This window comes from Desmodus rotundus, chromosome 5 (assembly GCF_022682495.2).
Source record: "Desmodus rotundus isolate HL8 chromosome 5, HLdesRot8A.1, whole genome shotgun sequence".
Classification (NCBI taxonomy): Eukaryota; Metazoa; Chordata; class Mammalia; order Chiroptera; family Phyllostomidae; genus Desmodus; species Desmodus rotundus.
The window spans coordinates 104577244-104596572 of NC_071391.1; the positions used below are offsets into that span (position 1 = coordinate 104577244).

General features: G+C 43.4%; 1 protein-coding gene across 2 annotated transcripts in view; it reads left to right on the forward strand.

The window, feature by feature from the left end:
* The first annotated feature begins 16707 nt into the window (after positions 1-16707).
* TMEM87B (transmembrane protein 87B) overlaps positions 16708-19329 on the forward strand; it is a 52125-nt gene continuing 49503 nt past the window's right edge. Inside the window, exon 1 of one of the 2 annotated variants that reach the window (XM_071221522.1) lies at positions 16708-16965. In XM_071221522.1, the coding sequence (XP_071077623.1) occupies positions 16837-16965 (129 nt within the window). In that variant the 5' untranslated portion in view covers positions 16708-16836. The remainder of the gene's footprint in view (positions 16966-19329) is intronic. The other variant, XM_024558439.3, reaches the window with a different exon arrangement.

Genomic DNA, 19329 nt, shown 5'->3' on the forward strand with positions numbered 1-19329 from the left:
TATCTACTTATACATCTAATTCTAAAAGATGAATTTATATATATCTTCAGTTACAAGGCAGTATTACAGGGTTCATTCTTGCCTTTCTCATTTCCATATTTAAACTACTTTCTTTGTCAGTGGGACCTGGTTCCCATTTTCCTCCATATAATTACTTCTGCAACACATAGAAATTAGTCTCAGAATTGCTATCCTATATCACTGTAAAAGACAAATACACTATCTAGAGCTTAATATTTGTTTGTATTTCTTTTCATCATTTTCATAGTCTGAGGTTTTATACTGAAAGCATTGTGTTCAAAACATTTTCCTGATTTTTTCCCTCACATGCCCAACAGATAGAGAGCCCGCCCTTCACACAGCCAAATCTTGGTCTGTTTGGGCCTGATAAACCCTGCTGACCTCACCCTGAGGACTCCCTGAGACCTCACCCAAACCCAAAGGATTTAGACTTGGTGTACCCTGGGACATCAGCTGTGTGGCCTCAGACCCAGAACTGACACCAAGTTTGAACCTGTATCGATCTGGTGAACGCCATTAGCCCCTAACCTGGTGACCCAACGAGAACCTTCCTCATGCAATTTGAGTCCAGCCAGAGGCTCTTTCGGTGACTAAGCCTAACAGGCAGCTGGCAGGTGGAGGCAGGCAGAGGCAGATCTTGTGGTGCCTTGGGACTTGTGCTGATCTGCCTTCATGCCCAGTGCTGGTAAAAGTCAGCCTTGGTGCACAGCTTGGTCCTTCCCCTGTGCACCCAGGAACAGCAGAGGGAGCCACAAACAGGGGATTGCTTGTAGCTCAAAACAGGTTGCCCATGGCCAGTCACAGGCAATGTTTGACATTGGTCTGCACCAGAATCCCTCCCAAGAGGCCCATAATCAAGACCAGTGGCCAGCTGCAGACAGCATCAGAGCAGAATTCAATAGGCTTCATAAGCAGCATATTCAAAGAGAGATCTCAGCTGTCAATAGACCCTGCTGAGGCAAATGCCACTTCGTGTGGTCAGCAGCGGCACAGCAGCTCACATGCCATGGTCAGGGTTGAGCCTCACATCAGCCACTCTGAGTGCTGATCCCGTGCATGAATGGGCCAATAGCAATCAAGATTCAATTATAACGGGAGGGCCCACACAACACACACATGGGACATTCCTGGAGCACCCAGCTCAGGTGATCAAGGAGACTGCACCACTGAACCCCACAGGACACCCACTACACAAGGCCACCCCACTAAGACTGGGAGCCACTGAAGATCCATCTAATATATACAAGCACAAAGAGGCAGCCAAAATGCGGAGACAAAGAAACGTGCCACAGTGAGAGAACAGGATAAGTCTATAGAAAATACTGAATGAAATAGAGGCAAGCAATTTATCAGGTATAGAGTTCAAAGCAATGGTTATAAGGATGCTCACAGTGGATTCAGTGCTAGCCTGCGGACCAAAAGGTCACCAGTTCAGTTCCCGGTCAGGGCACATGCCTGGGTTGCAGGCCAGGTCCCTAGTTGGCAACTGATCCCCAGTTGCAACCTATTGGTGTTTCTCTCCCTCTCTTTCTCCCTCCTTTCTCCTATCTATAAAAATAAATAAATAAAATCTTTTTTTAATATATTTATTGATTATGCTATTACAGTTGTCCCATTTCCCCCGCCACCCCACTCCATCCTGCCCACTCCCCTCCCTCCCACATTCCCCCCCTATAGTTCATGTCCATGGGTCATACTTATAAGTTCTTTGGCTTCTACATTTCCTACACTATTCTTACCCTCCCCCTGTCTATTTTCCACCTATCATTTATGCTACTTATTCTCTGTACCTTTACCCCCCTCTCCCCCTCCCACTCCCTTATTGACAACCCTCATGTTCTAGTTGTTTGCCTAGTTTGCTCTCATTTTTGTTTTATGTGTGGCCGTTAATAACTGTGAGTTTGCTGTCATTTTTACTGTTCCTATTTTTGATCTTCTTTTTCTTAGGTAAATCCCTTTAACATTTCATATAATAAGGGCTTGGTGATGATGAGCTTCTTTAACTTGACCTTATCTGAGAAGCACTTTATTTTCCCTTCCATTCTAAGTGATAGCTTTGCTGGATACAGTAATCTTGGATGTAGGTCCTTGCATTTAATCTTGGGTAATGTAATTATGATGTGCCTTGGTGTGTTCCTCCTTGGGTCCAGCTTCTTTGGGACTCTCTGAGCTTCCTGGACTTCCCGGAAGTCTATTTCCTTTGCCAGATTAGGGAAGTTCTTCTTCATTATTTGTTCAAATAAGTTTTCAAGTTTTTGTTCTTCCTCTTCTCCTTCTGGCACCCCTATAATTCGGATGTTGGAACATTTCAAGGTGTCCTGGAGGTTCCTAAGCCTCTCCTCATTTTTCCAAGTTCTTGTTTCTTCATTCTTTTCTGGTTGGATGTTTGTTTCTTCCTTCTGGTCCATACCATTGATTTGAGTCCCAGTTTCCTTCTGATCACTATTGGTTCCCTGTACATTTTCCTTTGTTTCTCTTAGCATAGGCTTCATTTTTTCATCTGTTTTTCGAACAGATTCAACCAAGTCTGTGAGCATATTGATAACCAGTGCTTTGAACTGTGCATCCGATAGGTTAGCTATCTCTTCATCGCTTAGTTGTATTTTTTCTGGAGCTTTGAAGTGTTCTGTCATTTGGGCCATTTCTTTTTTTTTTTTTTTCCTTGGCGCGTCTGTTACTTTAAGGGGCGGAGCCTTAGGTGTTCACGGGGCGGGGTAACGCTGGTTGCTGTGCTGTGACGCTTACATGGGGGAGGGACCAAGTGGGAGCAATGGCGCCCGCCTCACTCTCCTCCGGCTTTCAATCTTTCACTCTGATACCCACAATCAAACCGGGCCCCTCTGGTGCTGGTTCCCGAGTAAGTGGGCCTGTGCACACTCTAGGCCCCTGTGGGTCTCTCCAACAACCTCTCCTGTGAGGCTGGGAGTCTCTCCTGCTGCTGCCCCAACCCCCACGGGCGTTTTCAATCAGAGGTTTGAGGCTTTATTTCCCCGTGCTGGAACCTTGGGTTACGCGGTCTGCTTTGCTCCCTGCTCCCCACTGTTTCTCCGGTTTATCTGTGGGCGAATGTGGTGCCGCGGGGTGCTACCCACTGCTCTGCCTGCCCCACTCTCCGCCACTCTGAGTCCGGCCCTCTGGGTTTATCTGTGCAAATGTGGGGCCACAGGGTCTGCTAGTGCTCGGACTGCCTGCGCCATTTGTCCCACACTCCGCCAGTCTCGGTCCCGCCACAGCCACTCGAGTCCTCTCCACCCCGGTGCCCGTCTCTGCCCCTCCTACCAGTCTGGATATTTTCTATTTCCTTGGTGTTGGTCCCCCTTGCTGTTCAATTCTCTGTCAGTTCTGGTTGTGCGAGGAGGCGCAGTGTGTCTACCTAAGCCGCCATCTTGGTTCTCAATAAAATCTTTTTTAAAACAAGAAATGAAGAATACAATATTGAAAATGAGGAGTACACTGGAAGGAATAAACAGTGAGTTAGATGAAGCAGAGGATCAAATCTGCAGTTTGTAAGACAAGGTTCAAAATCCACACAATAAGAACAGCAAACATAAAAAGGAATTTTTAAAGATCTGGATAGTTTAAGGGACCTTGGGACAACATGAAGTGTAACAACAACCACAACATAGGTGTACCAGAAGGAGGAGACAGAGCAAGAGATCGAGAACCTATTTGAAGAGATAATGACTGAAAACTTCCCTAACCTGGTGAAGGAGAAAGACATGCAAGTCCAGGAAGCACAGAGAGTCCCAAACAAGATGAACCCTAAGAGGCCCACTCCAACACACATCATAATTAAACTGGCAAAGTTTAAAGACAAAGAGAGAATCTTAAAAGCAGTAAGAGAAAGACAGCTACCTACAAAGGAGCTCCCATAATATTCAAAGTGATGAAAAGCAAGGAACTACAACAATACCCAGCAAGGCTATTACTTAAAATCAAAGGAGAAATGAAGAGCTTCCCAGACCAGACAAAGCTAAAGGAGTTCATTACCACCAAACCAGTATTGTAAGAAATGTGAAAGGTTCTTTGAGGAGGAGGAGGAGAAGAAAGGAACATAGTTAAAAGAATAAAATGTCAATAAATACGTACCCATCAGTAATCACTTTAAATGTAATGACTTAAATGCTCCAATCAAAAGGCATAGGGTAGCCGAATAGATAAGTAAACAAGACCCATATATATGCTGTCCACAAGAGACCCACCTCAGAATGAAGGCTACACACAGATTAAAAGTAAAGGGATAGAAAAAGATATTTCATGCAAATGGAAAGGGAAAAAAAGCTGGGGTAGCAATAGTATATCTGACAAAATATACTTTAAAACAAAGGTTATATAGTAAGAGACAAAGAAGATCACTACATAAGAATAAAGGGAGCGATCCCACAAGATGATGTAACTCTTGAAAACAGTTATGTACCTGTTACCAGGGAGACCTGAGTTAGGGGCCTTCCCCTCCTCGATTCTTGCCTTGCTCACAAGAGAAGAATTCCTGTGAGAGACAGCACATTTAGTGGAAATGAGATAACAAGTTTACTGAGCAGGCAGCTACAAGCAGGCACCCAGCTAGTCTGAGTGCCCCACGGATAGTGGAAATAAGGCAGAAAGTTTGTTAGTGAGCTTGTAACTATACACTTTAGCACAAAGCTGCAAGTGGGCACCCAGCTAGTCTGAGTGCCCCGACTATTAAAGTTTAGGGGTTTTATGCTTGCAGCCAGCTTCCCACTTCTCCCCACTCCAGACCTTGGGAGTAACACACAGTTTCAAAGGCTTTCTGTCTTAGCTAGTGGAAATGACACATACAGAATTTCAAGGGCTCCCCTCCTCCTGTGCTCTCATGGTTTTCTTGTGATTTTCAGAACACCTGACACTCTTCAAACCAGATTTAAAACTACTGAGTTAATGAATGAGACATGTCTCCCTCCTCCTCCCAGCCTTGGTTTACTACCCATCCTACCTAACATACCCAACACAGGAGCAACCTAAATATGTAAAGCAAATCTTGATGGATATAAAGGGAGAGGTTGACAGTAATGCAGTCACAGCAGGGGATGTTAACACCCCACAGACATCAATGTATGTATCTTACAGACAGAAAATCAACAAGAAAACAGTGGCCTTAAATGACACACTAGATCAGATGCATTTAATTGATATCTCCAGAGTATTTCTCACCAAAGTAGCAGAATGTACATTCCTTTCAAGTACACATGGAACATTTTCTTGGATAGACCACATGTTAGGACACAAAACAAGCCTCAATAAATTTAAAAGGATTGAAATCAGATCAAGCATCTTTTCTGACCCTAGTGGTACGAAACTGGAAATCAATCACAAGAAAAAAACTGAAAACACACAAAGACATGGAAGCTAAATAACATGTTACTACACAATGAATGAGTTAACAAGGAGATCAAGGAAGGAATCAAATGATATCACAAGCCAAAGGAAAATGAGAACACAACAACCAAATTCTATGGGACACAGCGAAAGCAGCACAAAGTGGAAAATTTATACCACTAAGGCCTACCTCCGAAACAAGAAAATTCTCAAATAAAAAATCTAACTTTACATTTAAAGGAACTAGAAAAAGAACAACAAAGCCCAAAAATGAGATTAAAGGAAATAATAAACATCAGACAAGTAAATAGAGTCTAAAAATATACACAAGATCAATGAAACCAAGAGTTGGTTCTTTGAAAAGATAAGCTAGATTGACGAACTTTTAACCAGATTCATCAATAAAAAAAAGAGAAAGGACCCAATTAAATAAAGTCAGAAATGAGAAGAGAAGTAACAACTGACACCAAAGAAATACAAAGGATTATAAGAAAATGTTACAAACAACTGTATGCCAATAAATTGGACAATCTAGATGAAATGCATAAATTCCTAGAAACAATCAGTCTGCCGGACTGAATTGGGAAGAATCGGAGAATCTGAACAGACCAATTACAACCAGTGAAATTGAAGCTGTGATCAGAACAACTCCCAACAAACAAAAGTCCTGGCCAGATGGCTTCACAGGTGAATTTTACCAAATGTTCCAGGAAGAGCTAACACCTGTCCTTCTCAAACTATTGCAAAAACTGCAAGAGGAGGGAAGACTCCCAAACTCATTTCACCAGGCCAGCAGTATTCTAATTCCAAAACCAGATAAGATGCTTCAAAGAAAGGCCCATAACTCTGGTGAACATGGATGCTAAAATCCCCAACAAAATATTAGCAAACTGGATCCAGCAACACATTAAAAGCATCATACACCACAATCAAATGGAATTTATCTAGGGATGCAAGGTTGGAACAATATTCGCAAATCAATAAATGTGATACACCACATAAACCATATGAAATACAAAAACCACATTATCATATCAATAGATGCAGAAAAAGCATTTAATAAAATCCAGCACCCATTTGTGATGAAAACTCTCAGCAAAGCGGAAACAGAGGGAACATATCTCAATGTAGTAAAGGCAAACCCACTGCCAGACTCATACTCAAAGGGCAAAAACTACAAGCGTTCCTCTTAAGGTTGGGAACAAGACAGGGGTGTCTGTTTTTGCCTCTCTTATTCAACGTAGTACTGGAAGCCCTAGCCACAGCAATCAGACAAGAAGAATAAACAAAAGGCATCCAGATTGGAAAAGAAGTGGTAAAATTGTCATTATTAGCAAATGACATGATAACGTATATTGAGAATCCTGAAGATTCCACCAAAAACTACTACCAAATTGGAAAGGAAGGCGTAGAACTGTCATTACTTACAGATGACATGAGAATGTATGTTGGGATTCTGGTCCAGCCAGTCTCCCTCGATGCATTTGAAACACTATCCAGGCCCAACTCGAACTGTTTTACCTGGAGAGAGAAAGGGGAAGCAACCCTCTGTAGAGAGAGAGTGCTCCTGACCAGTCTTCCCACAGGGCTTTTATTTGCTTTCCTCATGCACCTTGTGATTCTTATTCATCATAAATCATCCCCTACGTTTGGGAAAGAGGTTTTCAGTACAAAAACATACATAGTTTGTGAAAACAGAGAACAATGAGTAAGTGTCAGTTGCCAAATAAATCTTTGCACAACTTTCTTATCTTATGGGAAAAGACGGTGTCCTTTAGAGCTAACAAAGTGATGTATAACTACTAAGCAGGATGTGAGTTAAACATAAACAACATATATAAAGGTCAGCCTGGTTCCAAAGCTAAATGCTTCGATAAGCAGAATACAATTGCCTAAGCTGATTAATAGGTTTGTTTACCTCGTACAAGGGCTCGTGTTCTGGGACGCCGTCCCCTGGGAGCCTGCTGCTACTTCCCTCCAGCCGAGTCTGGCTTCTGGTGCCACACCCGTGCTCAGGCCATGCTGCCTGAGGGCTATAGCTGCGAGAACCAGAGGTGGTGGTCCCCAACGTGTGTATAGAGAACCCTAAAGATTCCACTAAAAATCCACTAGAACTAATAAAGGAATTTAGTAAAGTAGCAGGATACAAAATAAATATCCAGAAATCACTTGCATTTTATACACCAATAATGAAGTATGAAGAAAACACTCCCATTCACAATTGCATCAAAAAAATAAAATAAACCTAACCAAGGATGTAAAAGACCTGCACTTGGAAAATTATGACACTGAAGAAAGAAATGGAAGAAGATACAAATAAGTGGAAGCATATACTGTGTTCATGGTAAGGAAGAATTAACGAAGTTAAAATGTCCATATAACCCAAAACAATTTGCAGATTCAATGTGATTTCTATCATGATACCAATGGCATATTTCACAGAACTAGAACATATACTCTAAAAATGTGTATGGAACCACAAAAGACCCCAAATAGCCATAGCAATCTTGAGAAAGAAGAACAAAGTTGGAGGAATCACACTACTTATTGTCAAACTATACTGTAAGGCCATAGTAATCAAAACAGCATGGTACTGGCATAAAACAGACACATAGATCAATGGAACAGAATAGAGGGCCCAGAAATAAACCCACACCTTTATGATTGATTTTTTACAAAGGAAAAAAAACATACAATGGGGTAATGATAGTCTATTCAGTAAATGGTGTTAGGAAAATTGGACAGGTACTTGCAAAAAAAAAAAAAAAGAAACTAGACCACCTTATTACTCTATTCACAAGAATAAAGTCAAAATGGATTTAAGACTTAAATGGTAGACTTGAAACCATAAAAATCCTATGAGAAAACATACGCAGTAAAATCTCAGCCACTTCTCTTAGCAATATTTTAAAATATTTTTAATATATATATATTACCTCAGGCAAGGGAAAGAAAAGAAAAATAAACTGGGACTACACCAAACTAAAAATTTTTTGCACAGCAAAGGAAACGATCAACAAAATGAAAAGACAGCCTACTAAACAAGTGAACGTATTTGCTAATGATACATCTGGTGAGGAGTTAATATCCAAAATTTATTAAGACCTTTTCCAAACTCAACACCAAAAAAACAAAAAATCTAATTAAAAAATGGGCAAAGGACCTGAATAAACACTTCTCCAAAGAGGACATACAGATAGCCAATAGGCATATGAAAAGATGTTCGATGTCACTAATCATCAGAGAAATGCTAATTAAAACCACAATGAGATATCACCCCACACGGGTCAGAATGGCTGTCATCAATAAATCAATAAACAACAAGCGTTTGTGAGGTTGTGGAGAAAAGGGAACCCTTGTGCACTGTTGGTGGGAATGCACATTGGTGCAGCCACTGTGGAAACAGTATGAAGTTACCTCAAAAAATTAAAAATGGAACTGTGTTATGACCCAGCAATTTCATTGATGGAAATATATCCAAAGAACCCCAAAACGCTAATGCAAAAGAATATGTGCACCCCTATGTTCGTTGCAGCATTATTTACGATAGCCAAGATTTAGAAGCAGCCCAAGTGTCCTTCAGTAGATGAGTGGATAGAACAACTATGAGACATTTACACAATGGAATACTACTCAGCCATAAAAAAGAAGGAAATCTTACCCTTTGCAACAGCATGGATGAAGCAGGGGAGCATTATGCTAAATGAAATAAACCAGTCAGAGAAAGACAATGATTTCCATATGATTTCACTCATGTGAAACTAATGAGCACAATAAACTAACAAACAAAATAGAATCTGATTCATAGAGACCAGACTGATAGCTGTCAGTGGGGGTGGGTGAGAAAGCTGAAGGGATTAAGGAGAAAAAGCCCAACTTAGACACAGACAACAGTATAATGATTACCAGAGGGTGTCTGGAGGGAGGTAGAAGAGGGTAAAGGGGGGACAAATGGTGATAGAAAGAGACTTAGGGTGGGAACACAATACAATAGAATTGTATACTCTGAAACCTATGTAATTTTATTATCCAATGTCACCCCAATGAACTTAATAAAAAAGTAAAAAAACAAATTCTTGAGAGAGTTGTTTTCTCCCTTCATTGTGCTATCTATATTCCCTTTGAAAGTTATGTATGTTCACTTGTTTCTAATTTTATTCCATTTAGCTCCTCTATTGATTTTATTTTAATTCTTTTTTTCGGAGGGGTGGTTTAAAATATATTTTTATTTATACAGTTTTTCTAAGTATATTTTATTGATTATACTATTACAATTTTCCCAATTTTTTTCTCCCATTTATCCTCCCTCCACCCTGCATCCCCCAACCCTCCAGCATCCCCACTTAGTTCATGTCCATGTGTTGTACATGTAAGTTCTTTGACTTTTCTGTTTCCTATACTACTCTTAACCTCTCCCCATCTATTCTATGCCTGCCAATTATGCTTCTTATTCCCTCTACCTTTCTCCTTCACTATCCATCCCGCCCCCCACTGAAAACACTCCATGTGATCTCCATTTCTCTGATTCTGTTCCTGTTCTAGTTGTTTGCTTAGGTTTTGTTTTTGTTTTTGTTTTTTAGGTTCAATTGTTGATAATTCTGAGTTTGTTGTCATTTTTCTGTTCATAGTTTTCAATCTTCTATTTCTTAGATAAGTCCCTTTAACATTTCATATAATAAAGGCTTGGTATTGGTGAACTCCTTTAACTTGACCTTATCTGGGAAGCACTTTATCAGACCTTCCATTCTAAATGATAGCTTTGCTGGATAGAGCAATCTTGTTCAGAGGTCCTTGCCTTCAAATACTTCTTTCCAGCCTCTTCTTGCCTGCAAGGTTTCTCTTGAGAAATCAGCGGCTGGTCTTACAGGCACTCCTTTGTAGGTAACTGTCTCCTTTCCTCTTGCTGCTTTTAAGATTCTCTCTTTATCTTTAATCTTGGGTAATGTAATTATGATGTGCCTTGATGTGTTCCTTCTTGGGTCCAATTTCTTTGGGACTCTCTGGGCTTCCTGGACTTCCTGGAAGTCTATTTCCTTCACCAAATTGGGAAAGTTCTCTTTCATTATCTGTTCAAATAAGTTTTCAACCTCTTGCCCTTTTTCTTCTCCTTCTGGCATCCCTATGATTCTGATGTTGGAACGTTTAAAGTTAACCCAGAGGTTCCTAAGCCCCTCCTCATTTTTTTGAATTCTTGTTTCTTCATTCTGATTCAGCTGGATGTTTATTCTTCCTTTTATTCCAAATCATTGATTTGAGTCCTGATTTCCTTCCCTTCACTGTTGGTTCCCTGGATATTTTGCTTTATTTCACCTTGGGTAGCCTTCACTTCATCCTTCATTTTACACCTGAGCTCAATCATTTCTGTGAGCATCCTGACTATCACTGTTTTGAACTCTGCATTGGATAGGTTGTCTATCTCTTTGTCGCTTAGCTCTTTTTCTGGAGCTTTGATCTGTTCTTTCATTTGGGCCATATTTCTTTGTCTCCATGTGCCTGTTATGTTTTAAGGGGGCAGGGCATCAGGTATTGGCCAGGGTAGGGCAGACCTCTTGGCTGTGTTGTGGTGCTGCCTGTGGGGGAGGGGCCAGAGAGGGAACAATGCAGCTCGCTTGCTCCTCTCCAGCCCCACTTTCCAATGAACTCTCATGTGAGACTGGGAGTTTCTCCTGCCACGGCAACCCCCACAGTAGTTACAGCTAGCTTTGAGTCTTCAGTTTCCCTTCAGTCAGCCCCGCCTGGCCCATGCGGTCCACTGCCTAGCCAAGAGTCGTCTCCACTTGGCTGCCTGTCTCCCACCTCTGCCCCTCCTACTGGTCTGAATGAATGTTTCCTTAACTCCTTGGTTGTTGCAGTTCCATGCAGTTTCATTTTATGGCACTTCTGGTTGTTTATTGTTTTTAGATTGTCTGATATCTTCTTTTGGTTGTACGAGGAAGCAAAGCATTTCTACCTACTCATCCATCTTGGCCAGAACTCTTTATCCTAATTCTTTGAGTATGTAAAACATTAATGAGATTCAAAAGCCAAAACTAACAAAAATTATACTAGAAGTGACTCTCTTATTTCCAACCCTTCCATCCTATCTATAGCTAACCCAGTTCATTATATGTTTTATTTCTCCTTTATTTTTGCAAAAGTAGGCATATGGATATATTTTCTTTTATCTCTTCTCTTTTACATTTTCATTCTTTGTTATAGCTGGATAGTACTCCATTGTGCAAAAGTGCCATAGTTTATTCAACCAATCTTGTATTATGGGCACCTGCGTTCTTTCTAATGATAGGATTATCATATTGTTCAGGGTATATTTTGAGGAAATTAATAGAAGTGGGATTGCTGGGATAAACAACAAATATCTATAAGATGCCCGTCACAGGTTGGGTTTCCCAAGAAGTCAACTACAAGACCGACACTGGCGAGCAGCACATTTACTAAAGAGTGCTCTTGGGTCCACACCTGCGGCACGGAATGGACAGAAGTAGGGTTATGCAGAGAGAGAAATTAAATAGCTGTGCCCTCAGTGGTGGCCTCTGGGGAGTTCTGCAGCTGGGCTGACCCTTCAGGGTAATTTACAGTTCGGCCTGGGCTAGGCCTTTATATCCTTACATTGATCAGTCATTGGAGGCAGGCTGTCCCTGACCGTAGATGAGGTGGCTCTCTTCAGCTGAGGTCGTCCTGGCAGAAACAGAGGGCTGATAGCTTCTCTCTGCCAGCAGCACTCCAGGTGAGGTGGGGGAGGGAGGAGGAGGCGAATGGGTCCTTCATTCCCCATTCTTTGGTAACTCCAAATCACCCTTCTGCCCTCAATGAACTGTACTCGAACGTGGCTGAACTGTCCTTATCATCTCCTTTTTCCTGCAGCATCGAGCAGAGCGCAGGCAGAAAGAATGCTGGAGGCGGCAAACCAGCACAAGGATCCCAGCTCCAACATGTCAGAGCTGTGTGACTTTAGACAGGGAACTAAAACCTTTTGACTGTCAATTTTATTATCTATAAAATAGGTATAATAATACATACTTCATAGGTTTGTTGTGAATATTAGAAGACATAATGGACATGAAAAGATTCCTACCTGTAACGAATATGCATTAAATGCTGGGGTGATTGAATAGTAAATATTCAAGACCTGTGTTGCCAAGGCCCGACGGGCAAAGCAGCTCCCTCAAGCTGTGACCCTATCTTTCTCCCCTCTGCACAGACAGACTCAACAGGACTTTCTCGTGTCACTGTTTGTCCTTTCCTTTCCGTTCATTCCTCAGTCCACTCTGATTTCTGTCCTCACATGCTCTCGTCAAAGTTGACAGAGTCCCCTGTCTGTTAAATTCAAAGAATGTTTATTTCTTACCAGACCTCTTGCTGTGTTTGCCATTGTTGACCATCCCTCCGTCACCCCAGTATCCTTAGACCACACCCGGCTGCTTTCCCTCTTAGGACTTCTCAACCCTGGCTGCACACTACAATTTCCGAGGGAGATTTTTAAAAATACCAATACTTAGGTCTCGCCCTCAAGATCAGAATGTAATGGGTTCCAGATTGGGCACGACTATGGGTATGTTTACAGTAAATTTTAATTAAAGGTTAACATCCATTTAGAAAAATGCACAACTAAGTGTACAGATGGTACACTGAGCTAACTCTCCTATGTGACCAGCACTCGGATCAAGAGAAAAAGCATTGCTGGCCCCTGGAGAAACCTTATCCCTCTTCAGTCAGTATTCCCCACCAAGGGGCATTTGACAGGTCAGAATTACAGAACCTCAGAGGCCCCATCGGTACTCATTGGAAAGTCCAGCTGGCCAATATGAGAACTGAGGCCCTGAAGAACCCAACTCACTGTATATAAGCCTGGCTTCTAACCATAGATTGCTTTTGCATGTTTCTGAACTTTTGGTAAATGGAAACGTAACTAGATCATATGTATCCTTTTGTGTTTGGCCTCTTCAGCCCAATGTTGCGCTTTGTGAGATTCAGTCATGTGACTGTGTATAGCTGTGGTTCATTCACTCTCATTGCTGTATTCAGCTGAAGAACAGCTTATCCATTCTAGCGGGTAAGCTGACGGACATTTGGGTTGCTCCCAGTTTGGGACCAATGCAAATAATACTATTGGCAACGTTTTTGTACCTGGCATGTGGATGAACCCTGGCCAGCATGGCTCAATTGGTTGGGCATCATCTTGCAAAGGTTGCCAGTTCGATTTTGGCCAGGGCACATGCCGGGGTTGCTGGCCTGGTTCCTGGTTGGGGATCTCAGAGGAAAGTGATTGATGTTTGTCTCTCTTATCGATGTTTCTCTCTCTTATCGATGTTTCTCTCCCTCTCTTTCTCCCTACCTTCCCATCTCTCCAAATAAATAAAGTCTTTAAAATATATATTTGCTTAAAAAAAACCCCTTAGAGCTTATTTTCTTTCAAAGTGTACCTTAAGGATGTTATTTCATTGCCTTCTGGTACAAAACATTATTATCAAAATTTTATATGACAATCTGATTTTCTTATATACTCTTCATTTTTTTACCTGAATGCACAAAGGATCTTCTCTTTTAAAAATTCTTAGTTTTGCCCTGGCCGGTGGCTCAGTTGTTGGAACTCGTCCCTACACCTGCAATGCTTGCAGGTTCGATTCCTAGTCAGGACCCATACCCAGGTTGCAGGTTTGGTCAGTCGGGGCATGTATAGGAGGCGAGCAATTGATGTTTCTCTTCCTCCCTCTCTTCCTTCCTCCGTAAGATCAATAAACATTTCCTCAGATGAGAATTAAAAAGAAAAAGTCTCACAGTTTTTATTTGAATATGTTTTAAATTTTTACATCTTCATTTATTTTGGATTTTAATATTCACCTCACTTTTACCTTCTCTATATTTTTAAGATTTTTATTCACCCTCATGTTCTTTCTGATTAAGTTTTTATCTGTGAGTTTTCATTTCTAATTCTTCCCTGAATTCTATCACCTATCTCCTATCATCTTGCTAATTTTTCAACTCATTTTGCAATAGTAGTTTGCAGTTTCAGCTCATTTGTGGGCACTGCTTTCTGGTGCTCTCATTCCCTGGAGGGATGTATTCTGCTCCATATTCTGTTGTATCTTTTCATATAAATTTCACTATTGCTCATCTTATATGCAACTAATTTCCTTAAACTTTTAGGAAGTATGAATACAATTTCTAGCTTCATCCTCTACAGCTCCCTCTTGTTTTTATGAACTACTTTAAGAAAAAGGCCTTGAACTTGCTCCAATCTCTTGGCTCTGTTCACCTCATCCACTTTTATCTGAATCTTCTCTTTCTCTCATATTGTCCCTGTCCTGCTAAATTTGAATTCTGCTTCCTAGTGTCTCTTCATCATGGAACACCGTTTTGTATGAAAGTGTACACTTGTTAGATTCAAGAATGTGTAAGAGTCAGACTTCTGTAGGACCTTCCAAATATTTGCCCTCACTTGCAAATCAGATTCTATGGGAGCTCCCCCTCAGTTCTGCCTCTGAACTTGGATTTCCAGTGAGTGCCTGCAGGGGATCGGGATTTTCCTATCTCAGGTCCGTCTGGTAGCTCATTGTTCCCCCTCTTCCTTCTGTCCAGATGGGAACAGCTGATAACACCTACTTGTATTTGGACCATTGTGGGGGATACTTTGTATTGATTGGGTTGTGCACATTGCCGTGGGTTTTGGGTTATGCTATCTTAGGGGAAGATTATGGGAAAATCCAGGTAGACTAAAAACTACACTATCTTCACTTCCACCATCTTTCCAAAATTGATAACTGGGTATTTTGTAAAACTCCTCAGTGAGTTTCCTGCACAGCCAGGGTTGAGTCCCAGCTGCTGATTATGCCTTTCATGACCCTTTATCCCTCAGGATTCAGCCTCTACTCCTCCCACTCTTCTCGTCTCCCTTGGCAGTCTCACTCTCTTCAAACTCTGTCTACATGAGGATGACCACGAAATCCCAATTGCCTTTCCCAACATCAGACTCATATTCACTGTACTGCTCCCAGGGGGAGCTTGGACCTAATGTGTTCACATTTTCTCCTCCTCTGGATGTTCCATAGCTCACTTGTTCCAGCCAGAAACCATGGTATCAGCCTCAACCCCTCTCCTTCTTAAGCCCCAATATCTAATCAATCACCAGGCTTTCTTATTTAAAATCTCCACATCCCATGTCTGTGGAATCTTCCAAATCTCCATCCTCACAGCTACTTCAGTGGTTGAGATCACCAACTCTGAATTACTGCACCTTATTCTTAACTGGTCATAAAATTTTCAAAATATTCTTTAGTCATTCTATTGCCCACCTTAAGTTTTCATATGACAACAAAAATGACATTTCTGGTCACCTCATCATCCTTGCTTAAAAACCATGATTGCCTCTTTGATGTCCTTAGGCTAAACCACTCTTCCTAAGGGGGCTTAAGAAGACCTGTAAGTTCTGGCTCTGTTTAAATATTTCCAGTCTTTCCCATGTCCATCTCACACCAAAATCTAGTCATCTGGAAGGTCTTGCCGTTCCCCCAGGCCTTGGCACAGGCTGTCCTTAACCAAAACGCCTTCACACCTACCCCTGGCTCCCACAGCTAACTCACTTCTAACTTCTGTAGACTCTAATGTCATTTCCTGTCCTCTCTTCCCGCCTGACCTACCCTCTAAACCTGTGATGGATGTTCCTCTGACATCGCTACTCCCACCGACACAGCACTGCTTGCTGGGAAAAGCAGAAAAACGTGCAATCTCTAGTACACCCTCAATAACTGGCTGAAAGTGGCTAGGGTGACTGATAAGACAGCCAGGGGCTCTTGACTATGAATCGATCCTAGTGTACGTTAACGACAATGTTTATCCAGGGTTGTATTCACCCTCTTGACATTTACATTCGATTAACAATAAAAAGATAGTTCTCTTTGACAGCAAGACATTTATTCAGCTTTCATGGCCAAAAATGCTGGACAAAGCACCCACACCCCTGCCCCTCTGAACTTTAAAGTAATACGGCAATTTTATGTGTTCTGAAAATTATTAACTCTTCTGTTCAAAGCACAATGCCTTGGGTTCTGCTGACCCTGACCTCAAGGTACTTTTCATGAATTTACAGAGCCATCTGTTTTCTCTAAGCGGAGAGGGTCCAGATAGGGACACGTGCAGAGGATTCAAGACACTGAGACCCACGCAGCAGTACTTTAACTTGGAACTCCAACCCGTACTCCCCGCTGAGAACCCTAGTGGCAGGGCAGAGTCTGGGACAAAAGAGCCCGGCTCCCTTCAGACCCCGCCTTCACTCTTAGACCGGCCCCGAGCCCCGCCTCCCAGCCCCGCCCTCACCCTGGCCCCGCCCCCGCCGTGGCCTCGCCCCTTGCACGTCCGCCCCACTTCCCACGCTCCCGCCTCCTCCAGCTGCCGCCCGGCCGGCGCTTCCCGGACCCGAACACCCTCGCCTCGGGGCGGAGCGGCACAGGTGCTGCGGCCCGGCCTGGTGGCCTCATCATCAAGATGGCCGCCGCCAGCCGCCCGCTGGCCAGGACTCTGCTGCTGCGCGCCGCGCTCTGCCTGCTGTGCTGGGCCCCGGTGGCCGTGCGCGCCGTCCCCGAGCCTGGGCTCTGGGCAATGACGGTCAGCGACGTAAGTGGTACCACCCGGCCCGGCGTCCCCGGGCAGGCTCTGTCCCGCTGGCGCCCCTCCTCTGCCAGCCGGGGAGTGGGGAAGACGGGTCCGTCTGCGCGGGGGGTCGGCTGCTCTGTAGCCGTCAGGCCTCGTCTGCGGACCGACCCTGGCTTCTGCGTTCAGCGACATCCCGGACCGCTCCCCGGGCTGTTCGCAGGCCACACCGCGAGGCTACGCAGAGGACTGCAGTTCAGTTCCGGCAGAACGGAGAAAGCGCGCATGCCGCTTCCGCTTTCTCTGTGTGTGGGAGGGGTGCCCGCCGGAGCCACCCACTCCCCTTCCCTGTTCTTGGGCCCCGTGGTCCCCGTGCTGGGAGCGTAGGTGTGCAGATGGAGCGTGTGGGGGCTAGTCCGCAGGCCGCAGTCTTGTGGGAACTCTCCCTCCAGGACAGGCGTCTCAGCACTTAAGTCCAGTGGTTACAGGACGTGATGTGGAAGGGGCGGGGGGGTGGGGGGGGGGATGTGGGCAAGCGCAGGAGGTAGCATTTTGGAGAGTCCCGTTAAAGTGCGACTGGAAATCGAGAAGAGGAGTTATCTCTAGATGAGATGACTCCACCAGCTCTGTTTGACCTATTTCCCACACCCATTGAAATGATGTCCAAGTTCCAAAGGCAAAAACTCATATTTGGGTGTTCTCAACCAGAAAAAGTAGTATCAGAAACTATGCTTCCTACAACATAAAAGCTGCACATAAGAACGAAAGTAGCTATCTTAAGAATCTCTACGACCATTTCTAACAGGATCCTTGTGGGTTGGTGCCCTCTTCCGTGCCGCAGTGGTAGATCCTGCACATCTGTGTTGCGTTTCTCTGATCAGTAAGCAGCAAAGCTCAGAGAACCGTAACTCGGCGTCTGAAGTGAATGGGCATGTCATAAACTAAGGCAGTGAACAATAGTGGAAGTGAATCAGCTGCGTACAGACTGTTAAATGACTTGACCATATCTATAAGGCTCTGCCAAGGATACTTTGGCAAAACTCCAAAGGCCGCAGAGAAAGAATGACTTTAATTCCTGCCTGAAGAAGAGACGCTTTATCTTGGTCCCACATAATTTGTAGTCCTGTGTGACTCAGGTCGGGAGCAGTCCATAAAGCCCTTCTTTGCAAAGAGTAGGCTGAATTTTTTTCCTATTTCAAGTTGTCAGAACTTGTTCTTGAGATCCTGAGAGTGGAGCTTGCTTTCATTTGTACTACAAATCTGTCCGGTGGGTGTTTTGATCGTAAAGATCAGCAAATAGTTTAAGCAACTACTGTATGCCATGCACTGCACTGGCCATTGCTATTGCAAAGGTGAATTTCAGACAACAGCCCCTTTTCTCACAAAGCCCACACAGTAGGGACAGCAGATTCCTGAGTAGGAATTACGTATGTACATGGTGGCATGCTTGGGATATTACGTGAGCACTGAGGAATCGCCCAATCCCACTTTCTGGAGTCAGTGGCTGGCTGGGTCTTAAAAGATGAGTAGGTGTTGCCTTGGTGAAGAAGGAGTGAGAAGAGCAGCAGCACTGAAAGAAATTGGTATTGTTTCTGCGGAGTGTTACAGGAAACTCAGGCCACCATAAGATAAGCGTTCTGTGTCTTTGCTTGGCCTTGAACCTGATGCCAAGGGTCTAAACTCAAGGACCTGAGAGGGCTGAGATAAGTAGTATTAGTGAGTGAAGTGAGCTGGGTTCCGGACCGGAGGGAGCAGTGGGGGGTGCTGTGGACTAGGGTCTCATGCTCCTTATGAAAAGGGTAGCTGCCATTCAGCCCCACTGATGGATACTATACGGCAGGCTAGGCACGAATTGCCAGGCCTACTTTTTTTAAAAGTCAGAATCCATATTTTTATTATGTCAATGAATTAAAAACTTTTTTTAAAAGGGCCCCTTGTGGGCTAAAAAAAAACCCCAAAACATTTGTAAGTTGGGTTATGCCCCAGGCCACTAGTAGCAACTTTTCAGTGTGAATGAAGAAGAGCCATTGAAGGATTTAGTAAATTCGAGCTTTAAGAAAGCTCCACTGTGGCTGGTATTTAAGGATCAGATCTGGAGGCAGAGGTACCAGTTAATTTATTGCAGAAGTGGAGGCAGAAAATGTTGAGGGCCCGATAGGGCAGTGGTAGCAGGAATGGAGAGCAAGAGCTAAGGGGAGCTAATACTTTGGGGAGTATTTATGAGATAAATAAGCATGTGTTGGGGGGTAGGCAGTGGAGGTGAGGTAACTGGAAAGAGCCAATCCCAGTGGACATGACCTTTAGGCAGTTGGGTACGTGGATCTGGCGCTCAGAGGGATCTGGGCTGTGGGTTTTGTTGTTGATCAGGACTGGGGATTCCGTTACTCA